The sequence below is a fragment of the Equus przewalskii genome, chromosome 23 (assembly GCF_037783145.1).
Source record: "Equus przewalskii isolate Varuska chromosome 23, EquPr2, whole genome shotgun sequence".
NCBI classification, from domain to species: domain Eukaryota; kingdom Metazoa; phylum Chordata; class Mammalia; order Perissodactyla; family Equidae; genus Equus; species Equus przewalskii.
Genome location: NC_091853.1, coordinates 8012727 through 8034571, shown reverse-complemented (window position 1 = coordinate 8034571; position 21845 = coordinate 8012727). Strand labels below are relative to the sequence as shown.

Genomic DNA, 21845 nt, shown 5'->3' with positions numbered 1-21845 from the left:
TTGATTTGCAGACAGGTCTTCTGACTTACCCAGAGTGTCAAGAATAAAAGCAAAGTGGTATCAAAGAAGGGTGGGGAATCAAGGAGCTAAGGTGTAGAAGGAAAGAAGGATGGAAGCTCTGAAGAACTAGAATAAAACTACAGCCATTGATCCAATCTAATTCAGCTCCTGTATTGAGCACAGCCATGGCCTGGTGCTGGGGGAGTGGTGACATGAAGATGGATGGAACCTAGAGTCTCTCCCCCATGGGGAGATAGGCACGTACATGCAGAACTCTGGCACAGGGCAGACTGTGACCTGTGCTATGGGAAGAGCCTAATCCTTTTCCCCCAGACTGAGCTTAGAGCAGAAGGAAGGTGGTGTGGTGGAGAATACCACATTGGGGCAGAGGGATTTGGGGGCACTGGAGCCTGAGCAATTCCTCCCAGGTCATCCTTTGGGACTTCTGGGTCAGTGATGAAACAGGAAATTGAGATCTAGTTTCCAAGTTTAACCAAGACAAGTTGAGAAGTTTGAGCCAGCATATGAAGGAAAAAGAGCAGGGACTGCAGAAAGTACCCAGGAACACAGCAGAAAGTAGGAACGGGAGGCCTAGAGGAGTTCCCTAAGCCAATTTGCCTAACGCGGTAGGGTTTTTTGTGTGTGTGAGTTTTGCAGAAGGGACGTACCCCAAGGACTTATTAGTACAGCTTAGGGAGGCAGAAATTAGTGGACGAATGATATACAGTGGTATTGGGGGTAGGGAGATAAGGGAATACTCCCTTCAAAAAGAGAGAGACTGTTGACTAGACCTCCAGAAAGCTTTAAAAGGTGGTTAATGTAACATGTTAGTGAAAGAATAAACACCGAAAAGCCTGTACGGGGTTTAAGAAAACACAAAACAATAACACCTGTTTAGGGCTCACTCTGTCTAGACACATTGTTGCTCAGTGTATCATATAGATTATTTCACTCTAGCTCCAAAATAAGAAGTGTATTAATAAAAGAGTTCCTTAGAAGGATGTTGAAAATGATCATAACGAGAGTTTTATCTTGATAACAAGATGTATCTACAAGATGTAGATATATATACATATCTACCTTCAGATATATATATCAGATGTACATATCTGAAGGTAAGAACAAGAGAGAGTTTAAGAAACAATGCTCTTTTGGTACAATTTTTATAATTTCTAGCTGTCTTAGTCTGCTTTGGCTGCCATAACAAAATGCCATAGACTGAGTAGGTAAACAACAGAAATTAATTTTTTCAGAGTTTGGAGGCTGGAAGGCCGAGCTCAAGGAGCCAGCAAGGTCAGGTTGTGGTGAGGGCTCCCTTCCTGTCTTGCAGAGGGCTGCGTTCTCACTGTATCTTCACTTGGCAAATACAGAGAGAGAGTAAGCTCTATGGTGGGATCTTCTTATAAGGACACTTATCCCATCAGACTAGGGCCCCACTCTCATGACCTAATTACTTCCCAAAGGCCCCATCTCCAAATACCATCATATTGGGGGTTAGGGCTTCAAGATATGAATTTTGGAGGGACTCAGATATTAGTCTATAACACCAGCTATTGAAGGTTTGTTACAGTTAAACAAACAGAAAAACTCAGATGATTTTGGTTTAAATCTCAACACTATTGTGGTTACGTTACTCTGAGATTCTGGTTCCTCATGTTAAACATGTGGTTAGTAATAACCATGTGCAGTGTTCCCAGGAGGACTGAATGAAAACAGGCTTTCATGTCTGGTACACAGAAGGAGCAAAAAATATATGATGTATTCCCATTCACCAATCATTTCAAAAAAAATAAGATCTAATTGATAGGAAGAAATTATTCTCTCCTATTGAATTAGTGACTACGTACATTTGGCATGTTTAATATCTGTTAGATATATTGATTGTTTACTAAGTGCCCAGGCAAGACATAGAGCTTATATTTTCATTTAAAAAATCAATAGTATCACATCGAGTTTAAGAATAGGCTCCAGAGTAGAAGGACCTGCATTCAGATCCCAGCTCTATCATGTACTAATTGTGTGACCTTAGCCAAGTTAGTTGCTCTCCAAGCCTCAATTTCTCTCAATTATAGAATGGGGAGAAGAATAGTACTCTCCTCATAGATTAGTTGTCGGGCAGTGGAGAGGCATTTCAGGCAGGACAACAAGAAATGCAAAGACTGAGAGAGTGAACATCATATTGCCTCATTCACGGTCAATTATGAATGTGGACATCTACACGAGGGTTTCTCAACCTCAGCACTATTGATATTCTAGACTGATAATCCTTTGTTGTAGTGGGATTGTCCCATGCCTTGTAGGATGCTTATTAGCATCCCAGTCTCTACCCACTAGATACCAGTAGCACGACACCCCAAATTCAGTCAACCAAAAATGTCTCTAGACGTTACCAAATGAGTCCTCAGGGGCAAAATTGCCCCTAGTTGAGAGTCACTGGTTTATACTAATTCCAATTTATACCCAACTAAATATATTTTAGAAAGAGGAAGGAATCTCTTATGTACTCAGTTTAGATTTGCTTTTGGAATGATTACTATTTAATGAAAATTATCTTTGGGGGATGAGTAAAGGTTCTGTATGTGATGGTGATTTCATGAGTGTATACAACTGTCAAAATTCATCTAACTGTCCACTTTAAATAGATACAGTTTATTGTCTGTAATTATGTTTCAATAAAGTTGATCTTTTAAAAGGAAAATTCTCTATATTCTGCTATGAATTGAAAGATCTACTTACAAATTTTTATGTATTTTCTTGGCATTGCATACATATTTTAAATACACGACTTAAAATGCAATTTTGTGAGTGTGAAAAACCTGTCTAGATATTTGCTTTCCATAGTGAAATAGTACTTCATGGCCATATTTCCGCAGAGAGAAAAACTGTTGTGGCTGTTTTGTGCCACGAAGTTTTAGAATCTATCATCACACCCTAAAATAACTTCCAGCGGTCAATTCCAGATAAAGCAAAGTGGCAAACATGAAGAATGAAGGGGAAAATCAGCACCGGAAGAAAAGGGGTTGATAAGAGGGGCTAATGCGTCTGAAACCTGAATGGAATATTATTACACGAGTTCGCATTTGCATTTGAACTAATGGTGTACATCCGGTTTCAATGAAAAGTACACATTTCAGGTTTGCTAATCTTTCACGTCTGAGATCAAAGTCCAGTGGTCAGGAGACTTCTGTATTTAATAGTGCCATTTTCAGTTTTGTTTAGACTCTCATTCATTTCTGGTCCTGAAAATAGTATGCTTCAGATCTACTGCAAGGAAATTCAATTGAATTTGGCAAATCTTTATAGAAAGACTCTATCTGAGTGAGTGCAATACAGAACTCGTGACCTCAGGACCCTGTGACATCACGGCGAAGACTGAAATAAATTTAAGTAGTTATACGACAAGACAGAGCATGGTAAATGCTCTCAGTGCAGGGGTGGAGACAACTGCATTCTTCTGGGGGGTCCAGGGAAGGCTTTTCCTTATAGAAATGTAACAGTGAAGAGATTTTATGAGGCTATTTGGGGAGATGCACAAATCTGGCTTTTCTGGAAGCTTTTAGAAATACAGATTCACAAGGCACTACTCCAAACTTCTCTAATCAGAATTTTTAGAGTGAGAGAATTAGGAATCTGCATCTTTCAAAAGCTTTCCTAGTGATTCTGATGATCAACTGGGCTTTGGGTCCTACCGATCTTACAAATCCCCTTCTCCATGTGAGGATCCCCTGAACAGTATTCCTTCTGGGTTTTTGCTTTTGTTTTTTTTCCGAGGAAGGTTCGCCCTGAGCTAACATCCATTGCCCATCCTCTTCTTTTTCCCTTGAGCAAGATTAGCCCTGAGCTAACATCTGTGCCAATCCTCCTGTATTTTTTGCTTGTGGGATGCCTCCACAGCATGGCTGATGAGTGGAGTAGGTCCTCACCAGGATCTGAATATGTGAACCCCAGTCTATCGAAGCGGAGTGCAGGGAACTCTAACCACTAGCCCATGGGGCCAGTCCCTTTCACAGTTTCTGTTTAGCCTCTTCTGGAACACTGAAAGCTCACTACCTCACAAGGCAGCCAACCTTTCATGGAAATTGTGGAGCGTGTAGGAGTTTGATTGTCGGAGATGGAGCGTAAAGATATTTGAGGCAAAGTGCTATCAGAAATAATCAGGAAATAGAGGGAGATAAGTTTGGAAAAGACACTTGGGGTTCCATTGTGGAATAACCTGAATATCAAGCTAAAGAATCTCAACTTTGTCTTCTATGAGGTACAGGCCCTTGACAGGATCTTGGTCATCACTGGGTTTAAAGAGCCTGCCAAAGCAGAATGGATTGGAGATCAAGAGAATGAAGGCAGGGAGAACATCTGGACCTTTCATTCAAGAGTTCAAGTGAGGAGTAATAAGGACTTGGGTCAAAAGCAGTCGGAATGGCAAAGCAGAGGAAAGTATGAGCCATATTACAGGCATAGCTCTACAAAGCTTGACAGATTGAAGGCAAGGAGGAGTCAAAGCTGATTCTAGGGTCCAGAGTGCTGAAAACATTAACCAGAATGGGGACATTAGGATCAAAAACAGGTTGAGAAGGCAGATGCAAATCAGGTTTTTGACATTTGCAATGCATTTGTTCCCATCACCTCCCATCTCACTCTGTCACCTATGCCAGGGCAGAGCTTGATAATGACTTTCTTGGTGTGCTCAGAGATTGACACAGAGCAGGCTCTTAAAACGTTTGGTGAATGAATAGCCCCTGTAAGTGCCTTCTCCTCTCTGCTTTAGTTTAAGACCTTATTATTTCTCCCTTGAATAATCGCAAACCCAAGGACCGCCCCAGCTCATACTGCTATCTTTGTGTGAATTAGAACAAGCTTTCCTCTATGAGTTTATAAATTAGAAAACAGGGCCTTTATCTGGCTGGATGCAGCCCTTTGTTCAGGGCTTGGGAAGCAGAGCACACTTTTCTTGGAAGACAAAATCTCCCCTTCCCGTAGGACAAAACTTCCCGCTCCAGGATGGAGGGCTTGGAGAGCTGACTGCAGAGGTGGGTGTTAGATCCTACTCATCTCCTCAGCTGGCACAGGGCACCCTGGAGACGACTCCCAGCTGGTCTCCTCGATCCCATCCTGCCATTTCTATTTCACTCAGAGTGATTTTTTTCTAAAATGTAATCAGATCACATTCTGCTTCAAACCTTTCTGTTTGCCCAGTGCCCTCAGGATAAAGTTCAAAGTTCTTAACTCGTAACAAAAGTCCATTTATGACAGCTTCTCAGCCTCTTCCCTGGGCGATTCTCCTCCATCCTCCTCTCCAGTCGCAGTTCCCCAAGTGGGCAGTGCACTAGTAGGCTTCGCCCAGACTGCATTTCCCTTACTCCCTGCCCGGCAATTACTGCCCATCCCTACTTCCCCAGATGGCCAGCAGCTTCTGGTTTCTCCAGGATTTACTTGACTCATCTCAAGTTGTTCTCATCTTAACTCCGATCTGAACCAGAACCCACCCCCACACACCCTTCCTTCCTGCACAGCCACCCAGGACCCAACACTTTGCTGGCTGTGATTGTCCTGACTTCCTGTCTGTGACCTCCTGGAGGATGAAGAATGTGTTTTGTTTATTTCTTTTTCCCCCAGCACCAGTATGTAGACACCTGGCTCATGCTTGTTGAATGGACGTATGACTTAGAAATAAATGAAAAGTGCAGATTTTACCTCCAACAACCCCTCTAACCCAGCCCCTGCCAACCCCTGCGAAAAAACCCCAATCAAACGAACAAAACAAAACAACAAAGAACCCCCACAAAAGCCAAAAAGTCAAAAAAAGTTTTTGCAGCTTTCTAAACACGAGTATTCCGTCAATTGTCAAAGGCTTTTTATTTTGTGTACCTTTCTGTAGTCTTGAAATGGCTATTCATTTACAGTTTAAAGATCCATGGGAAGATAATTGCTTGGAATGAAGTCTGAGGCTCTTATTTGAAGGCTGGTTTGCTCTGGTGTGTCTATGTCTTTGACCTTTGTGAGATGTTTAAAAAAAATTGCCCGTAGATTCAGGTAACACACTTGACCTCTTTAAAAACATGTCAACTTTGAAGATGGAGGACTCTGTCCATCTGTTTGAGATTAAAATGCCATCAGTAATATCTCTGATGGTGGTTTCACTTGTTCCAAATGCTGGACCATTTCAGTGATGAACTTTGAAATGCTTACATAGTCTATCAAAAGACCTTGCCTGGAACTTCCAGGCTAATTGATTTTTCTGTGTATATTCCCCCTTGTCCCACAGAAAACGTGCATAAGCTGTGAGAATGTGTTCAATAAAAAATGAAAAAAGTAGGGGCTGGCCCAGTAGTGTAGTGGCTAAGTTTGCACACTCTACTTCAGTGACCCAGGGTTCACCTATACGGATCCCAGGCATGGACCTATGCACGGCTTATCAAGCCATGCTGTGACAGGCATCCCACATATAAAATAGAGGCAGATGGGCATGATATTAGCTCAGGGCCAATCTTCCTCGGCAAAAAGAGGAGGATTGGTGGTGGGTGTTAGCTCAGGGGGCTAATCTTCCTCAAAAAAAAAAAAAAGAAAAGAAAACATTAGATGCAAAACATCACTTAAACTTCAACAAAAAATCACAAGTAGGCAAAATCTGGCAGTAGGAAACTGACAAGGGAGATGAGAGGTGTGCCTTAGCTGTGCAGGCCTAAATGTTGGTATATTGACACTGTGCTTTCCTGGGACAACACAAAAAATGGAAACTCACCCTGTTGTATAGTTCTTATTGTCTATAAGGAAAAACAGTAATTGTCAACTTTTCTTCATAGAAGCCATGATGTTAACAGTGAGAAGACACCCTGTTCAGAGCACAACTATGCACTCTGTTTATCTTTTTCATCCCTTTGGCAGTCATTAAAAAATATTTTCTATGAATTTCAGCATTAATAGTTTTAACTATTTCCTTTTCAGCTGGTCTTTTCAGTTTCCAATATTATTTTAGGCTTTTTTGCTGGGACTTGTTTAGTCAGTTTTTGAAAATAAGAGTGTAAGCAGTTACCAATTTTAATATTTATTTATGACTATTAACTATGACACAAGAATTGGGCTCTACACACTGATTTTTCTCTTAGTGGTTTTTCTCCACACCCTGCATGTTACACATACTTTGCTCAGAGGAATAACTATTCCGAGATAAATTTAGATGAAATGATTTCTAGTTTAGGCTTGGAGTCTATAATACAGAGTCTCAGTTACCTTTTCTTTCAGACAAAAACTTGAACTTCTAAAGACCAATATGTTCCCCAAATGCAAGGCATAATGATTATAATGAGGATATTAATTCACGTTTTAATTGATTAATACTATAATAATAAATGTACTTTCCATTTCTCATAAACTTTTTCTTTTGAATATGTCTCATAGGCATTTTAGATAAAATTAAGTTGCATATAACATCTCATATTGTTGATATCAAAATATTCCTCCCTCCGTTCTTTCTTTAAATATCTGTTGAGTGGCTGATGGGGAGCTCAGAGAGGCATGTTTGTGCACAGAAGAGACAGAATTCTACCTTAAACTGCCCCTCCCACCATCCCTATGTCACCCAGTACAGTGTTGGGCTTACTATGTACTCAGTAAATATTTGTCAATTTGAACTTGACATTATAAATAATTTTATCATTTATTTCATTTTATCACTTATTTCAGTGGTAGAGGGTAAGCAGTGTCTGTCTATTGGTAGACTACTTTTACTTTCCAGGTTGAGTCCACCCCTGACCTCAAAGAAAGGAATGACCTTCAAAGCTTATTTGGCTCTATCCATTTGTTCACTCATGCAAAAATCAAGTATGGGGCAAATGTCAAGTGGCGCAAAGGGGGAAAAGTCAGTACACTCTTCTGCTCTTTTTCTACTATGTGTAAAGTTAATCATACAGGTGTTTACTAAATTTGCCTCAAAGGATTAAGTGAGAAAAAGATTGTAAGGCTGTCTATACTGTGTCTAACACTTAGTCCTTGCCCAATATATACTAGTTTATTTGTTATAATATAATGGACTAAAACTAGAGGATCTCACTTCTTTATTTCTACATGACCCACCATCCTATTTTCTTCTTTTCTCTTTTTCATCCCAAGAATGATCTGTGTGTGCCTTTTTTTTCTGAATCTGTGAATGGGTTCAATGCTTAGTTACCTAATAAAGTCAATAAGAACTTAAGGCCAGCACTTTCCTTAAATCTCTTCTATGATTTAAGACACCTTGGGGACGGGATAGCTGAGCTGCTACATCAACGGATGATGATTTTTATCTTTATCAAGTGACCCACAATTTGGTTACCAGTGCAATGAGAAATTAAGAAAATAGCACACTTTTATGACTGTCATTTCACAGTCACTCAAATCAGAACTGGAATGCCACAAAAACAACTCCCTGTTAGCCCAGAGAGAAAAAAAAGAAAGAAAGTAAAGGGGAAATTCAGATTAGTCACAAAGAAGTTCCCCCGCCTGCCTGCAAAAGCTGCAGCGTTAAAACTGAGAGAGTCCGCTCTGCTCTTTCAATCGCCTCTTGTCTCTGGTTCTGGGACCTCTGTATTTTCTAATTATTACACTCTGTTTTGCCTTCAACTCCTTCTTTGTGGGGAAGAGGTCAGTCCTCCCTCAGATTCCCCTCTGCTAGTCTTCATCTTCCCTGCATCCAGATTGTGAAGATGGAAGGGGTCCAACCCCTGGAGGAGAATGTGGGAAACACACCCGGGCGGAGATTCCAGAGGAACAAGCTATTGCTGGTGACCTCCATCATTCAGGGGTTGGGGCTGCTCCTGTGTCTCACCTACGTCTGCCTGCACTTTTATACTTCTCAGGTAAGATGCACCACTGGGTTCTCTGTTTCCTCCAGCTCATGCTGATGGCAGCTCCAACAGCTGCAAACAATGACTTGCAAATAATCTGATGCCAGAATTGTTGCGTTGCCCCCCCCCCCTCAACAATTGTAACCTGTGGTCACACACCCTCCTGCCTCTCTTTTCCTTCCTTCTTTTTAGCAGGGGTAGTGGTGGGGCACAGGAGAGGTAGGGGAAGGGTGCTGCTTCTGGATGTTTCTCCTTTTCTTTGCAATGCAAGAATCCTCGTATTCCTTTATGAGCTGTCACTCTGAAGCTGTGAGTCACTGATATACTTGGTTTACCCATTCTGCTTGTAAGCCTTTGATTAATGTAAAAAAGAAACAGGAAAGAGACCGGTTCACTTTCCTGTTGTATTCATAAACCCCATAGACACTCAAGGAGATTTGCTTTTAGAAGAATGCGGAAAGTATCAATATTAAGTTCTTTCAAATAGCTAACTTGTGTATTTTAAGGGCAGAGATGTGTGTGTTCACGTGCAAATGTGCACACGGCCAAACGTTTACCCCAACTTAATCAGATGTTGTTTCTCACAGTCTTTCTCTACCAATCACAACGTATAGACATCCTTTGTCTCTTTTTTCACTTTGTCCAATACATTATGTAATGGATAATCACCCTTCTAGCATTTCCCTAACTTAATGAAGATACTTTTTCCATTTTTCCTTCTCTTTATTCTGGTCCCTTTTATGTTATTTTTTCTTATTTACTTGCTCATATCTACAAACATTATAAGGTCTTTTAGGATGTTCTTGACTGCAGGAGATTCCATTGAAAAGAAAATAAGTATATAGTCTTGCCATGTTCCCTTGTTGCGGCTAGTGTGATTAATTCTTGTTTCCCCGGCGGTTTGCTTTGTGTTGGAAAAGTCTCTCCCTGGTAAAGGTCAGACAATAGGAACTTTTATTTCTAATGGCCATGTCAGGGACTGGGTACCTCAAAGTAGACAGGGATAAGATGAGCCAAGTCCTGACCAATGCCTGGGCTTGTCTTTGCCTACAGGAAATGGGGGTTTTTGGTGCACCGAGGCTGGTGGGAGTGCGGTCGTGATCACTGTCCCACAGAGAGGGCTCATGTCCCCAAATTCTAGGAGTGTAGTTGTTCTCATGCTCTCGTCTGCAGACCGGTGAGCACAAAAACGCACTCGCCCTCTCCTCATCATGCTGCATGCTTCCTTCTCTGTGCAGAACCCTTTGGGTGAAATTAGAGTAGGCGATTTGGGGAGAAGGTGCGGGGGAGGAGCAATGTGTCCATGGCAGGATGCCCAAGACGCAGACCGGAATTAGGCTCTTCCGAGAAGAAAACAATGAGAGTGACCAAAAATAGAACAGCTGAATGCCTTCACCAGGTCTGGGAGCCCTGAGAGTGCTTTCTCAAACAACCACAGTGTTACATATTTCCTTACACTGTGGGATGAAAAAAAGACAGGACAGATGGCCCCAGTCAAGGCTCAACCGTTGCGCTCGGGCTCTGAGCAGGGCAGAGCAAAAGGTAAAACAGATCTATAGTCAGCTGGTGGTGGGGCTGCCTGGACTGTCAATACCCAGGGGACGCTGAGAAGGAGAGGGGTCCTTTCTGGCAAGTCACACAGCAACTCTGACAGAGCTTGAAAGGAAAGCTGAGGGCGGGTTTCCGGGACACTAGAATTCATGCTGAGCTGATCTCTGGGAGAGAATTAGCTTTCTCCGGTCCTGTCACAGAAATGCAAGCAAAGACATAGGAGGTATGTTAGAGCTGTTTGCTCAAGGAACATTCTCTCATATACCCTGGATACAGAATGCTTTTGGCACAGATATTTGAAATTCTTCACTTGACATTAACTTTAATTTTTTTTCTTCTTTCTAGCTAGACTGTTTTAGCTAACAATTTCTTAACTGCTATAGGACCCAGGGCAGCACAGTGCGTTCTTACAGTTAATCTCATATAGTTTATTAGGAGGGAGGGTATCATAGCTAGATTGTGTGTGTTCTCCCTGGAACTTGATCAAATGGTGGTGGCGGCAGGGGTGGCAGTAGTGTGTGTGTGTGTGTGTGTGTGTGAGAGAGAGAGAGAGAGAGAGAGAGAAAGAGAAAAGTGTAGAGTAGCTATTGAAAAAGGTTCATAGACTGGTAGCCTTTCTATACTCATCGATAAGGTTGTTTGGAATTTTGGTTGAAGGTTGGGGTAAGTGCGGATGTAATTCAAACCTCTACGTTCGTAAGACGTAATATTATGGTGATGTGTATAGGGAGTGACACAGAGCTGAGATGCTCATCATTTACCCAGGTAAATTTTATTGTAGGAGAAAGATACTTGGCGAGTGATCATGATTTTCCCTTATTTCTTAGATTTAAGTTTTAGCCTTATAAAATAAGTGCCTACATGGATGGTTCTGTAAAAAACACAGATGTAACCGTTAAACTCCATTTGACACTCAACTTTCTCTTCCATCAAGTTCATTTAGTAACGTTTGTTTTCTCACCACTCAGTTAAGTTTTATTTACTTATGTGAAAAGCAGAAGTTTGCATTTTTGAGATGCCAGAAAAAAGGATAGACCTTACCCACTCCTCATATAATTCACTTCCTTCTCATCTGTAACGAGGCAATTGGATCAAATGATCAGAAAGATCTTTTCCAGTTCAATACCCTGTGAGTATGTAGTTTATATATATTCCTACAATGGATATGAAGATTTGAGAAATATAAAATATAAGTAAACAAATTTTTGTGTCTAAGCTTATGGATTTCCTGGTTCTTAAGATGAGGCTGAGGGAATAAAATTTGTGTACATATTTGTAATCTGTACTTATTTCTATACTATGTTCATATCTAAATAACCTATTCTGGGTTAGCCAAATTTAGAAAGGGGAAAGAAGTGGATGCCCTAGGAGAATATCCATGATACAAGTTATAAAATTGAGTGATTCTGTTACCAAAAACAGTACACACTATATGGATATTTATTGGGGTTGCTGTTTAAAGTACCAGGCTTCCAGTCATACCTGTAACTTCAGCTGGGAACAACAGCAGAAAAAAAGCCGACCAATAAGGTGAGAAGCTTTTGCAAATTGTGTCCCTGTCTCAGGACTATTGGAGCCGGGCTCTCCCAAGATTTGTATCACCTTTAGCATAGCACTTGATAGATGTGAGGGGCTTACTGACAATTTTTCAGCCAATCCCACAGTTAAAGGTTTACAGTCTTATCACTTTTACTGTTGGGAAGAGCAGAAGTGGAGGTACTTGGAAAGTGAGTTGACCAGATCTGTGTCAGTGGTGGCCAGAATCAGAATTCACAGTTTCTTGATGAAGTTCTAGGCTATAATTTGGACTTTTTTTTGTATCAATTGGGAAGAAAAAGAGGCATTTTTGCCTGAAAAATCTTCTCTCAGATGAGCTCAATTTAAATGTGTCCCCATGTAATTGAACAAGATTTTTAGAGATGCTTTTTTTAGGACAGACATGCAAATAAATGATTTTCAAGCAATTGAATTTGCATTTCATAAGAAATTCTATGGGAATTAAAAAGAAACATCTGAAGTGTTGAGCTGATTTGTCACTTTGTGTTTTGAAGCTCGTCAAGGAGATACTAATAAAAATGTATAAAACTGTTGGATTTTTGAGCAGGCATTAGACATAGTCTATTTGCAGATAAAACAAACTCAGAAAGGGTAAACGTTGGGGAAGGAGGTAATGCTTCAGCTGATATTAGAAGCAGAAGTGAAATTCCTTAAACAGGCAAGAGGGATGATGGCGGTTGGGCAGGGGCAGAAAGCTTTCTAGGTAGAACAGCAAGTTGTTAAGAATGGTTGAAGTTGAGCGTTCACAGGGGAAAGCGGCAGAAGAGGAGGCTGAAAATCCAGGTGGGGGCAGATGACAAAGGATCTTGTGACTCATGCTAAGGGAATGCGCTTCATTCCACGCTATTCAGAAGAAAATACAGGGAAAATTACCAAATTGGTTGCTTCTCCAAATTTCACTTCTCTTACGTGGTCCACATATTGGCAAATATAGAAAGTGAATCTAATCTCTTAGGGCACTAGGGGGCACCACAGTTAAACTAACCAGTCTCGGATATCTTAAAGAGAGCTGACTCTCTTTCCCCGAGGAGGTAAAATTAGAAAAGTTTTCTCAGGAAGCCAAGTTCTGATCCACATGTAAGAGGATGAATAATATCAGGGGGGCCTCATATTGCTCACTATTTATACAATTATCATGTTTCTAAATAAAAAATTTAGATATAAATTCTGACCCAAGTACTCAAAATAGGACAGAATAATTTGGACAGGGATCATGCTGGAAAATGTCACATATGTACACACATATAGAAACAAATATACACACACAGAGCAGAGTTGGAAAGTGAGCAGAAAGGCTCTTGGTATAGACCTAGGAATACAATCTCCCAGTTCCTTTTCTGTTACCTCAGCTCCCAGCTGGGAGCACGGAGTAGACCCAGGCTTGCCTAAGGGCTGACCATCCTGCCCTTCCAATTCTTTCTTTTAAGAGCAACTACTTTTGTGCCCTTTACTCTCAGAGGACCTGCAGCTTTCCACCACCTTGAGGGATTCTCCATTCGTGGAAAATGAACGTGAATCTTCTGGAGTCATTTAGGTTAGGGGAGCCATGTACAATGTCATCACTATTTTGCCAGTGAAAAGAAACAATGGAGTTACAGAGTAGAAAGCTTATTTCCCACAGTCACGGATAAAATATATGGTAGTATCAGGGTGAAATCGGTTCTCCGACATCCTATGGCTTGTGTATTTTGGTTGTAGCCACTCATACTTTTGATATCCATATGTTTTCAAATGAAGGAATTAAAACACTTTCTTATACAAATATACAAAACTTCTTCTCAAACTTTTGGGGGAGTTACTAGGGTGTAGAAATGAGTATGTCGGACTAGGAACTAGAAGATTCTGGTTCAGTTCAGTCTTAACTTCATGACCCTGGGTAAATTCCCTGAGTGTCAGTTTAATCATTTCCAAAATTGGAATTTGGCTGTTGTAAGGAGAAAATGTTGTGTTACAGAGCTTTGGAAATGAGTTGATTATTCATAAAAATGGTAAGTATACTACCACTAAAATGTTTACCTTGTAGTATGTACACACACACCCCGTGACTCAAATTGCAGAAAGCATATCATAGTTAAGGTTAACTTTAACTCCATGGACATTGACTTCCCTGCTGCAATTCTTGGAATTAAAAAAAAAAACAAAACACCCTGGGAATAATTCTAGCATTTATGAACATAGATTTCTTTTTTTTTTTAAAGATTTTGTTTTCCTTTTTCTCCCCAAAGCCCCCGGGTACATAGTTGTATATTTCTCGTTGTGGGTCCTTCTAGTTGTGGCATATGGAACGCTGCCTCAGCATGGTTTGATGAGCAGTGCCATGCCCGTGCCCAGGATTCGAACCAACGAAACACTGGGCCGCCTGCAGCGGAGCTCGCGAACTCAACCGCTCGGCCACGGCGCCAGCCCCCATAGATTTCTAATTAAGAGCTCATGGCTGCGTTAGAGAACAAAGGAGAAATGACGGGGAGAATTTGTGAGGGTATAAACTATGTTTAGGTTCAGTAGTCTGAAAGTGGTTCAGAGATCTGCAATGACACACTTAGCACACATGGCCCAGGCTGGTTCCGTTCCCTCTCACTTTGATATGTTTCACCCAATTCTTCAACGACCTGCCTGCCAAATAGGGTGGAAAATTACATTTGGAAGAGGCATGTGAGAATACTGGGAACACTGGGGATATGACTGGCATGATTAAAATTGTTTTTTCTTTTCAGCAGACCTCTCATTCTGAAATGCACCTTAGGTGGGTTATTAATTTGTACAAATGTGTTTACCTTTGATAACTTGTAAATGCCATTTCAGAACACACTCTACTGACAGAAAAATAGCCAAATAGACCCAAACTTTAATTCCTCCAATACTAATGTAATAAGAACTTGTGGGTAGAAAACCTTCATTCCAAAAGTGTTGCATTGTATTTGTAGGGAACTGAGGGGTCCAGTGAGTTTGAATGATGTGCCCTCTGGGCTGGGCTGCCCTGTCGGTAGCCAGAGCCTGAGCCTAGAGAACCGGAGAAACCGTCAAAGGTCAGGGTGAAAATGACAGTATTACAAAAAACTATAAATAAGGATCAAAATAGTCATTAAGGGAAAACATGAAAAACTTGTTGGGTTATAAGTAAGTTGTAACACATGTATTTTACAGCTCGGTAATGTAAAATATATTTTGAATTAAGTGTGTGTTGGGTGCTTAATGCTTTTGGCTTCCAAGTCCCTAAAGGTCTTAATCTGGCCCTCTACGTGGTCTGATGAAAACTGGGAACTGGAAGCTCTTTTTGGGGGATAATTGAGGGGTCTCACTGTTGGTGCTCCTTGCAAGAACAGTCCCTCGTTTTTGCAGATCTTTCCCCTACTTTTGTCCTCACTGCTTCACCGCGACCTTGGAGGAAGATAGATATTTGTGTGCGGTTTTACTTTGAGGCAACTTGAGGCATTAGAGACTTGCGTAGGTTCATATAGAAAGGTCAGAGTTAAAACTGAAGACTAGGTCTAAATTCTAGTCCTGTCTCTTTCCATTATACTTGGCCATGACTCAATGACCCTAAGCTTTAAGAATTATCGCTGGCTTTTAAAAAATTTGTTTTCTTTTCTGGGTTTAGTTGTTTTTGAAGCAAATTGAGGGAAAGATCTATAATCTGGTATAGAGGGAAGAAAGATCCTTTTTTAAAGGGATTTAAATATACTTACACAAATGTAGATAACATGATCAGTGTAGCTTTAGCAATCACTTAATACCTTATACGTTATTTTTTATAAAACAGAGCATTGGATGTGTGATATATTCATAGAGGAGAAAGGGGACATGGATTCGGGCACTGACTCATTTATTCTCTCTGAGCCTTATTTCTCGCTGTCTTTTTTTTCCCCTAAACACTAATGAGATTAGACTGTATAATGTCCCCAGGCCCTTCTAGTTCTCTGAGACTCTGATTCACAGATTTACTTTAATATGATAGTGTGATTTGCACACTATTTAAAAATCCCTATTCAACCATGTATTAGTTTCCTAGAGCTGCCATAACAAATTACCGCAAACTGAATGCCTTAAAACAAAATAAATTTATCCTCTCATAGTTCTAGAGGATAGAAGTTCAAAATCGAAGTGTTGGCAGGGCCATGCTCCCTCTGAAGGCTCTAGGGAAGCGTCGTTCCTCGCTTTCTCGCTCTGGCGGCTCCCACCAGTCCTTGATATTCCTTGGCTTGTAATTGCATCACTCCAAGCTCCGCCTCCACCTTCACATGGCCATCTTCCCTGTGTGTGTCTTTGTGTCCTCTCTTCTTCTTTTAAGGACACCAGTCATAGTGGATTTAGGGCCCACCTTAATCTAGTCGACCTCATGTTGCCTTGACTACACGTCTGCCAAGATATTTCCAATTAAAGTCACATAATGAGTTTCCAGGTGGACATGAATTTTGGGGAGACACTATTCAACTCAGTACAAACCACTTACTCATTTACTTATTCAATAATATCTACAGAGCATCAATTACCTGTCAGACACTGAGGAAACAGTGGTGAGCAAGACATGGTCTTCCTTGTGCTCCCGTAGTTTCCAACCCAGTGGAGAAAGAAGACAGTTAAAGAAGCAATAACATAGTGTGTGATAAGTACTGGATAACAAAGTAGGGTACAATTCTTCAGTAAGAAGTTCTACAGAAAGCTATCTACCAGCTCCAATACCTACTTTCTTGATTGGGATTATAGAGGAAACTTACTTTCTTTTCATTAGGCACTTTATTTCTCTTCTATTAATTGACAGGAAGGCTTTAGTTTAAAATGTCATTGTTGTTGTCACTACCACCATCATCATCCCACTGCCATTATGTGATGATTTTTACCAGTCATCAATCTCAATTCACACCAGAGTACTGGTCGAGAATTATTTAGACTCATGCAAATGAGTCTAAGGGCTTCATTGCACAAACAACACTAGAGATACTCTTGACTGCTCATTAACCCTTGGAGGGAGCCGCTTGGGGAGGAGGCCTGCTCCTTGTGTTACAGCAGAGGGCTTTACCATTTTGAAAGGATCTTCTGTTCAAAAGGCCTTCTTATCACCTGATCCCTTGGGAATTCTCTTTTGGATGCTGTGATTTACATAATCTCTGATATGGAAGCATCCTTAGACATAGCTTATTCCACACTGCTTATTCATCATCTAAATTGAAGTTGGACATCAAGATGAGGAAATTAGAAACTGAGGGAGGGAAGGACTTGTTCTGGCCTAAGACCACAACCAAGATGTCCCTATTCCTGGCTCAATCCCTCGTCTATTCTACTAGGTTGCCTTCCCAAGGCAATAGTCCCTCCTTTTTATATAGCAAATGAGATGGGGAAGGAGTGGCTTCAAATAGAAAGCACTGATTATAATAATTGTGCTACTCCCTTTGTACTCAAAGGTAAATGGAGCGATTTCAAAAACCTTGAGCAATGCTGTACGGTGTTGGGTAGAGCCAGTGTCAGATATTACGTGATTATGCAACCATTAGCTAAGGTCTGGGCATAGTCTAAGGAGCTAAGTTCCACCTTAGCATAGCAAGTATTTATTTACTGAATGCCATTATGTTTGAGGCTTTGAAAGGTTTATGGTAATGCAGTGAGTACATTGTAAACTGACCCTTCCAGTTGCTTAGAGACTAAGCTGCTACAAGAGTATTATGGTGGAGACTTACCCAATCACTGATGCGAGGAAGGGAGCTCTTAGAAATGTTTTGGCAGACCCTTTTGTTAGTCTACTTTGACAACTTTGAGTTAATGTGGAAAGGGAAACCCAGATATAAGAAAATCTTCCCCTGAGGCAATAAAGAGTTGGCTGCCTTAAGTCAATCACATAATTTTGAAGCCTTGCTCATGTCACATGGATGCTTTTGGTTCATTTGGTTATTTACCTGAATACCTGAGATTCCTGTTAGGAATCTGTTAATTACTAAACATTTGGGACAATGAAATCACAATTCTTGTTCTCTGAGATAGAGAAGAGAGAGTTAGTAAACAGAAGTCTCCCTGAGAGATGGCCACTACTAAGTAAATTTGACAAGAAGAGTGGAAGTGGTTAGAGGGTGCGGGCTAATGTGAGGATATCACATAGGCTGTGTAGTAGAGAGGAGGAGTGAAAGGTAAGAGATTGCTAAGGAAAGGTGCTGGCAGAGATGTGAAGGGTGGCAATGGAGAAAGAGAAGGTTTTGGATGACAATTTAAATGCTTTTTGTTTGTGTTCATGTAATCCCAATAGACTCTTTATTCAACAAATTTTTCAAAGCCACACATTTTTGTCTCTAAGAAATGTAGCTCTTGGGATAAGGTTTTCTGAACGTGGAACACTCTGTGGCCAAAGAACCAGGTTTTGCCTGTTATTCCTATTCCTTTCTCTGAGTGGGGTTCTGAGCTTCCCTAGGACCAGAAGTGGGGGGCCTTTCCCTTTGTAAGGAGGCTGTTTCCACAGATTACACACTAAATCCATCAGGATGAGGGCCTACCTTCCAAGCCTACTGTAATGAATGGGTAATATGGAAAATTCCATCCTCCCCTTCAAATGGTCCTTGAGACACACCCTGAGCGCTTGTGAGGTCATGCTTTCATTATCTCTCAGGTCTCCTCTGATTGACATGAAGCCCAAGGTTAGGGGAGGAGATGTTCACATCAGTGGGAGTGGCATGTTGAACTGGGGAGTCCCCTCAAAGATCTCCTTCCCCACCGTCTTCCACTGGCTCACACCCCACACTACGCCCACCTAATATCTTGATATTGTGCCCTGGTATCAAGTGAGGAAGGCAAGGCCCATGTAGTGAATGCTGAGCCCACTTCCTGGTTTCATATTTGATGAGCATCCTTCCCTCCTACCACAGATACCCCCCAGGACGAATACCAAATGAGTATAAGATTGGCAGCCTCATGCCACATCCCAGTAAATCAGAATTAGAAACTCACACTCTCCAAAGATGAACTCTTGAAACAAGCATCACCTTTTTAGGAACAGGGTACAGGCTGCTGGGTAAACACTAGACATCAGACATTTCCCCTCTATTGTCCCCTCTTAGACAACTCAGTGATTCAGGTGCTGACAGAGGCCAGGAAAGGACCTAATTAAGACTCTTCTTTGCAGCACCTGCTTGCTGCCTATTTTGTACTTGTCCATAGGCCCACTGTTCCTCGCCAGGATAGTTGCACCTAATCAGAGCCCAGCTAAAGATTTTGCCAATGTGTACTACAGAGACAACCTTGTAGAGGTGGTTGAGGAGCTCTTTTCCGGAAGAGAACTTATGGGTATTTTGGGACTTATCAGAATACTCTGACAACTATCTAAAAACTAGTATTGTAATCTTGTTCAGTATTGATGATGAAAATAATTGAGATTAATCTTGGATCCTCAGACAAATGCTTTCTTAAGGGCTCTTCACTCTTAAGACAGTGAAGGATAAAGAAAAGGATATTATCATGAACTTAGGATTCAATCAAACTCAAGTTAATACCTGTTTATTCCTCAGTAAGTTCTTTTTTTTTTTCTTTTTTTTTTAAAAGATTTTATTTTTTCCTTTTTCTCCCCAAAGCCCCCCAGTACATAGTTGTATATTCTTCGTTGTGGGTCCTTCTAGTTGTGGCATGTGGGACGCTGCCTCAGCGTGGTCTGATGAGCAGTGCCATGTCCGCGCCCAGGATTCGAACCAACGAAACACTGGGCCGCCTGCAGCGGAGCGCGTGAGCTTAACCACTCGGCCACGGGGCCAGCCCCCCTCAGTAAGTTCTTAACAGCACTGATTTTCATTTTCCTGTCTGTAAAGCATGGGTAATTATTATTGCTACTTCATACGATTATTTTGAGCAGCAAATAAGGTAATGAATTTGAGAAAGAATAATATAATGCACAGCATGTTGTAAGTTCTCAATAAGTTTTTATTCTTTTTCTTGAGTACATCAAGAATGGTCTCATTTCTAGACCTTTCTTCTATAGAATGTCTTTTGCTTATCAAGGTCTCTCTCTCTCTTTAAAGACCTAAGTCGAAGTCTTTCCTTCTTGAGCTGCCAAAGCCTGCAATGATTTTTATGTCCTCTGGAACCTTATGGCATACACTGACTATTGGTGTCTCCCAAAGCTTTTATGTAGAGTGACTATTTCCCCAATTGGCATATGAGTTTGTCAAAAATAAGGATTGTATGCTCTATCCTTTTGTGTTTCCAGAGTTGAATGTAATGCTTGCCACATAGCAGGTACTCAATAATTATTGATACTCTTTCAAACCACCAAATAATATGACAATCATATTATTCAACCAACTACTGAATAATACTTACAGTAGGGCAAACATTTCTTGAGTGCCAGCTTTGGGAGATGCATGCTTTTTGCCAAAGGTGTGGTTGAAGATACATTCTCTGGAGTTTGGCCTTCAGAAGGTCACAGTTTGGTGTAGTTATTTTCAAATCTTGAACCTTGGATGCTTGTAAAAATGCAGATTCCTGGGTCCACCCAGACCTTTTGAATCAGAGTCTTTATGAGTAAGCTGGCAATCTGCACATTTTTACAAATTTTCCAGGTGATTCTTATGCACATTAGAGTTTGAGAACCACTGGACTAGCAGACCGTCCCTTTGCATCATCAGCTGTTCCTCGACATGGCACACAAGTATGATTTAGTCAGTTGGTCAAGTAGCCCATATATCAACTGCCTACTGAGTACTCTGTTCCTGTTTTCTTGGCTTCACTTAGGGCAACCCTCAAACCCAGGAGGGAAGCCTAAACTCTGGGCTCTCCCTTTGCGGTCTCATGTGAGACCACCACCCTGCCAATCTGCTATGTGTGGCAACTTCTTCTCTCCTCCAAGCTTGGCACTGAAGTGGACACAAGGAATGGAATATTAATGAAATCTTCATAGCAGTTTCTTCTCACTTCAAATTTGTACAGGGAGAAAAAAATCTACTTGTGTGGTATAATGAAAATTGTATTGTATTGGAGGGCAGGAGTTGAATCCCTTCACTTCTGTGGGACTTAGTTTCGTCATCTGTAAAATATAAGGTTCAGCTAGAAGATGACTTCTTTTATGCTTATGTTTCTGAGATCATCTCCTTCAAACTTCAAGGATGTATTTTAATTCTAATGTGTAGACTTCCAGGAGTTTGCATTTCACCTTTGAGGATGGCGTGGGCTTTTCAGATTCTCCAGATTGAAGAAGCTTTATTCTATAGCTTGTCCTTACATGGAAACCCTTCAGGATCATTGACATTTTCCATTTTCTTTTAGTATCTGGGGAAGATCTGAGGATTTTGCTTTTCTTGCTATAAAACAGACCATGTTGTGCATGTGGGTAAAATAAATATCTTCTGACTGTTTTCTGGTAGCTTTTCTCATGAAGCCCAGATCCTTTTGTACTGTTTCTCTGGGCATCATAGTATTATGTAGAATAAATCAAGAACATAATATGGATCTTGTCTTCCATTTTCATCCAAGAAAAATAGCTGACGTTTATCAACCTCTTACAATGTTCCAGGCTAAGTGCTGAAAATTCACATATATCATCTCATTCAATCTTCATAACAACCCTCTGAGATATAGATTTTACTATTTCCATTTTACAGATGAAGAAACTGAAAATTGGCAAGGTAATGTTATTTTCCTGAGGCCACACAGCTAAGTAGGCTTGTAGAAGAGATGAGACTTGTATCCAATGGTGGTAGACTGGAAGTCAGTAGAGTGACTTTTTTTACATTAGGGTTCACTCTTGGCATTGTACATTTTGTGGGTTTTAACAAATGAGTGATGACATGTACCAACCATTACAGTATCATACAGAATAGTTTCACTACCCTAAAAATCTTCTGTACTCCACCTATTCATCTCTCCCTCCTCTCTAACCTCTGGCAACCACTGATCTTTAACTGTTCGCCTTTTTCAGAATGTCATATAGCTAGAATCATACAATATGTAGCC

The 21845-nt window shown here is 40.9% G+C and overlaps 1 protein-coding gene across 4 annotated transcripts in view; it reads left to right on the top strand.

Annotated features, from left to right (window-relative positions):
• Positions 1–21845, top strand: part of TNFSF4 (TNF superfamily member 4) — a 127934-nt gene that overhangs the window by 98078 nt on the left and 8011 nt on the right. The window contains exon 2 of one of the 4 annotated variants that reach the window (XM_070590891.1): positions 8670–8831. In XM_070590891.1, the coding sequence (XP_070446992.1) occupies positions 8679–8831 (153 nt within the window). In that variant the 5' untranslated portion in view covers positions 8670–8678. Of the gene's footprint in view, positions 1–8481; positions 8832–10166; positions 10362–10456; positions 10594–21845 lie in introns of those variants that run through there. The other 3 variants (XM_008511074.2, XM_008511067.2, XR_543101.2) reach the window with 3 other exon arrangements.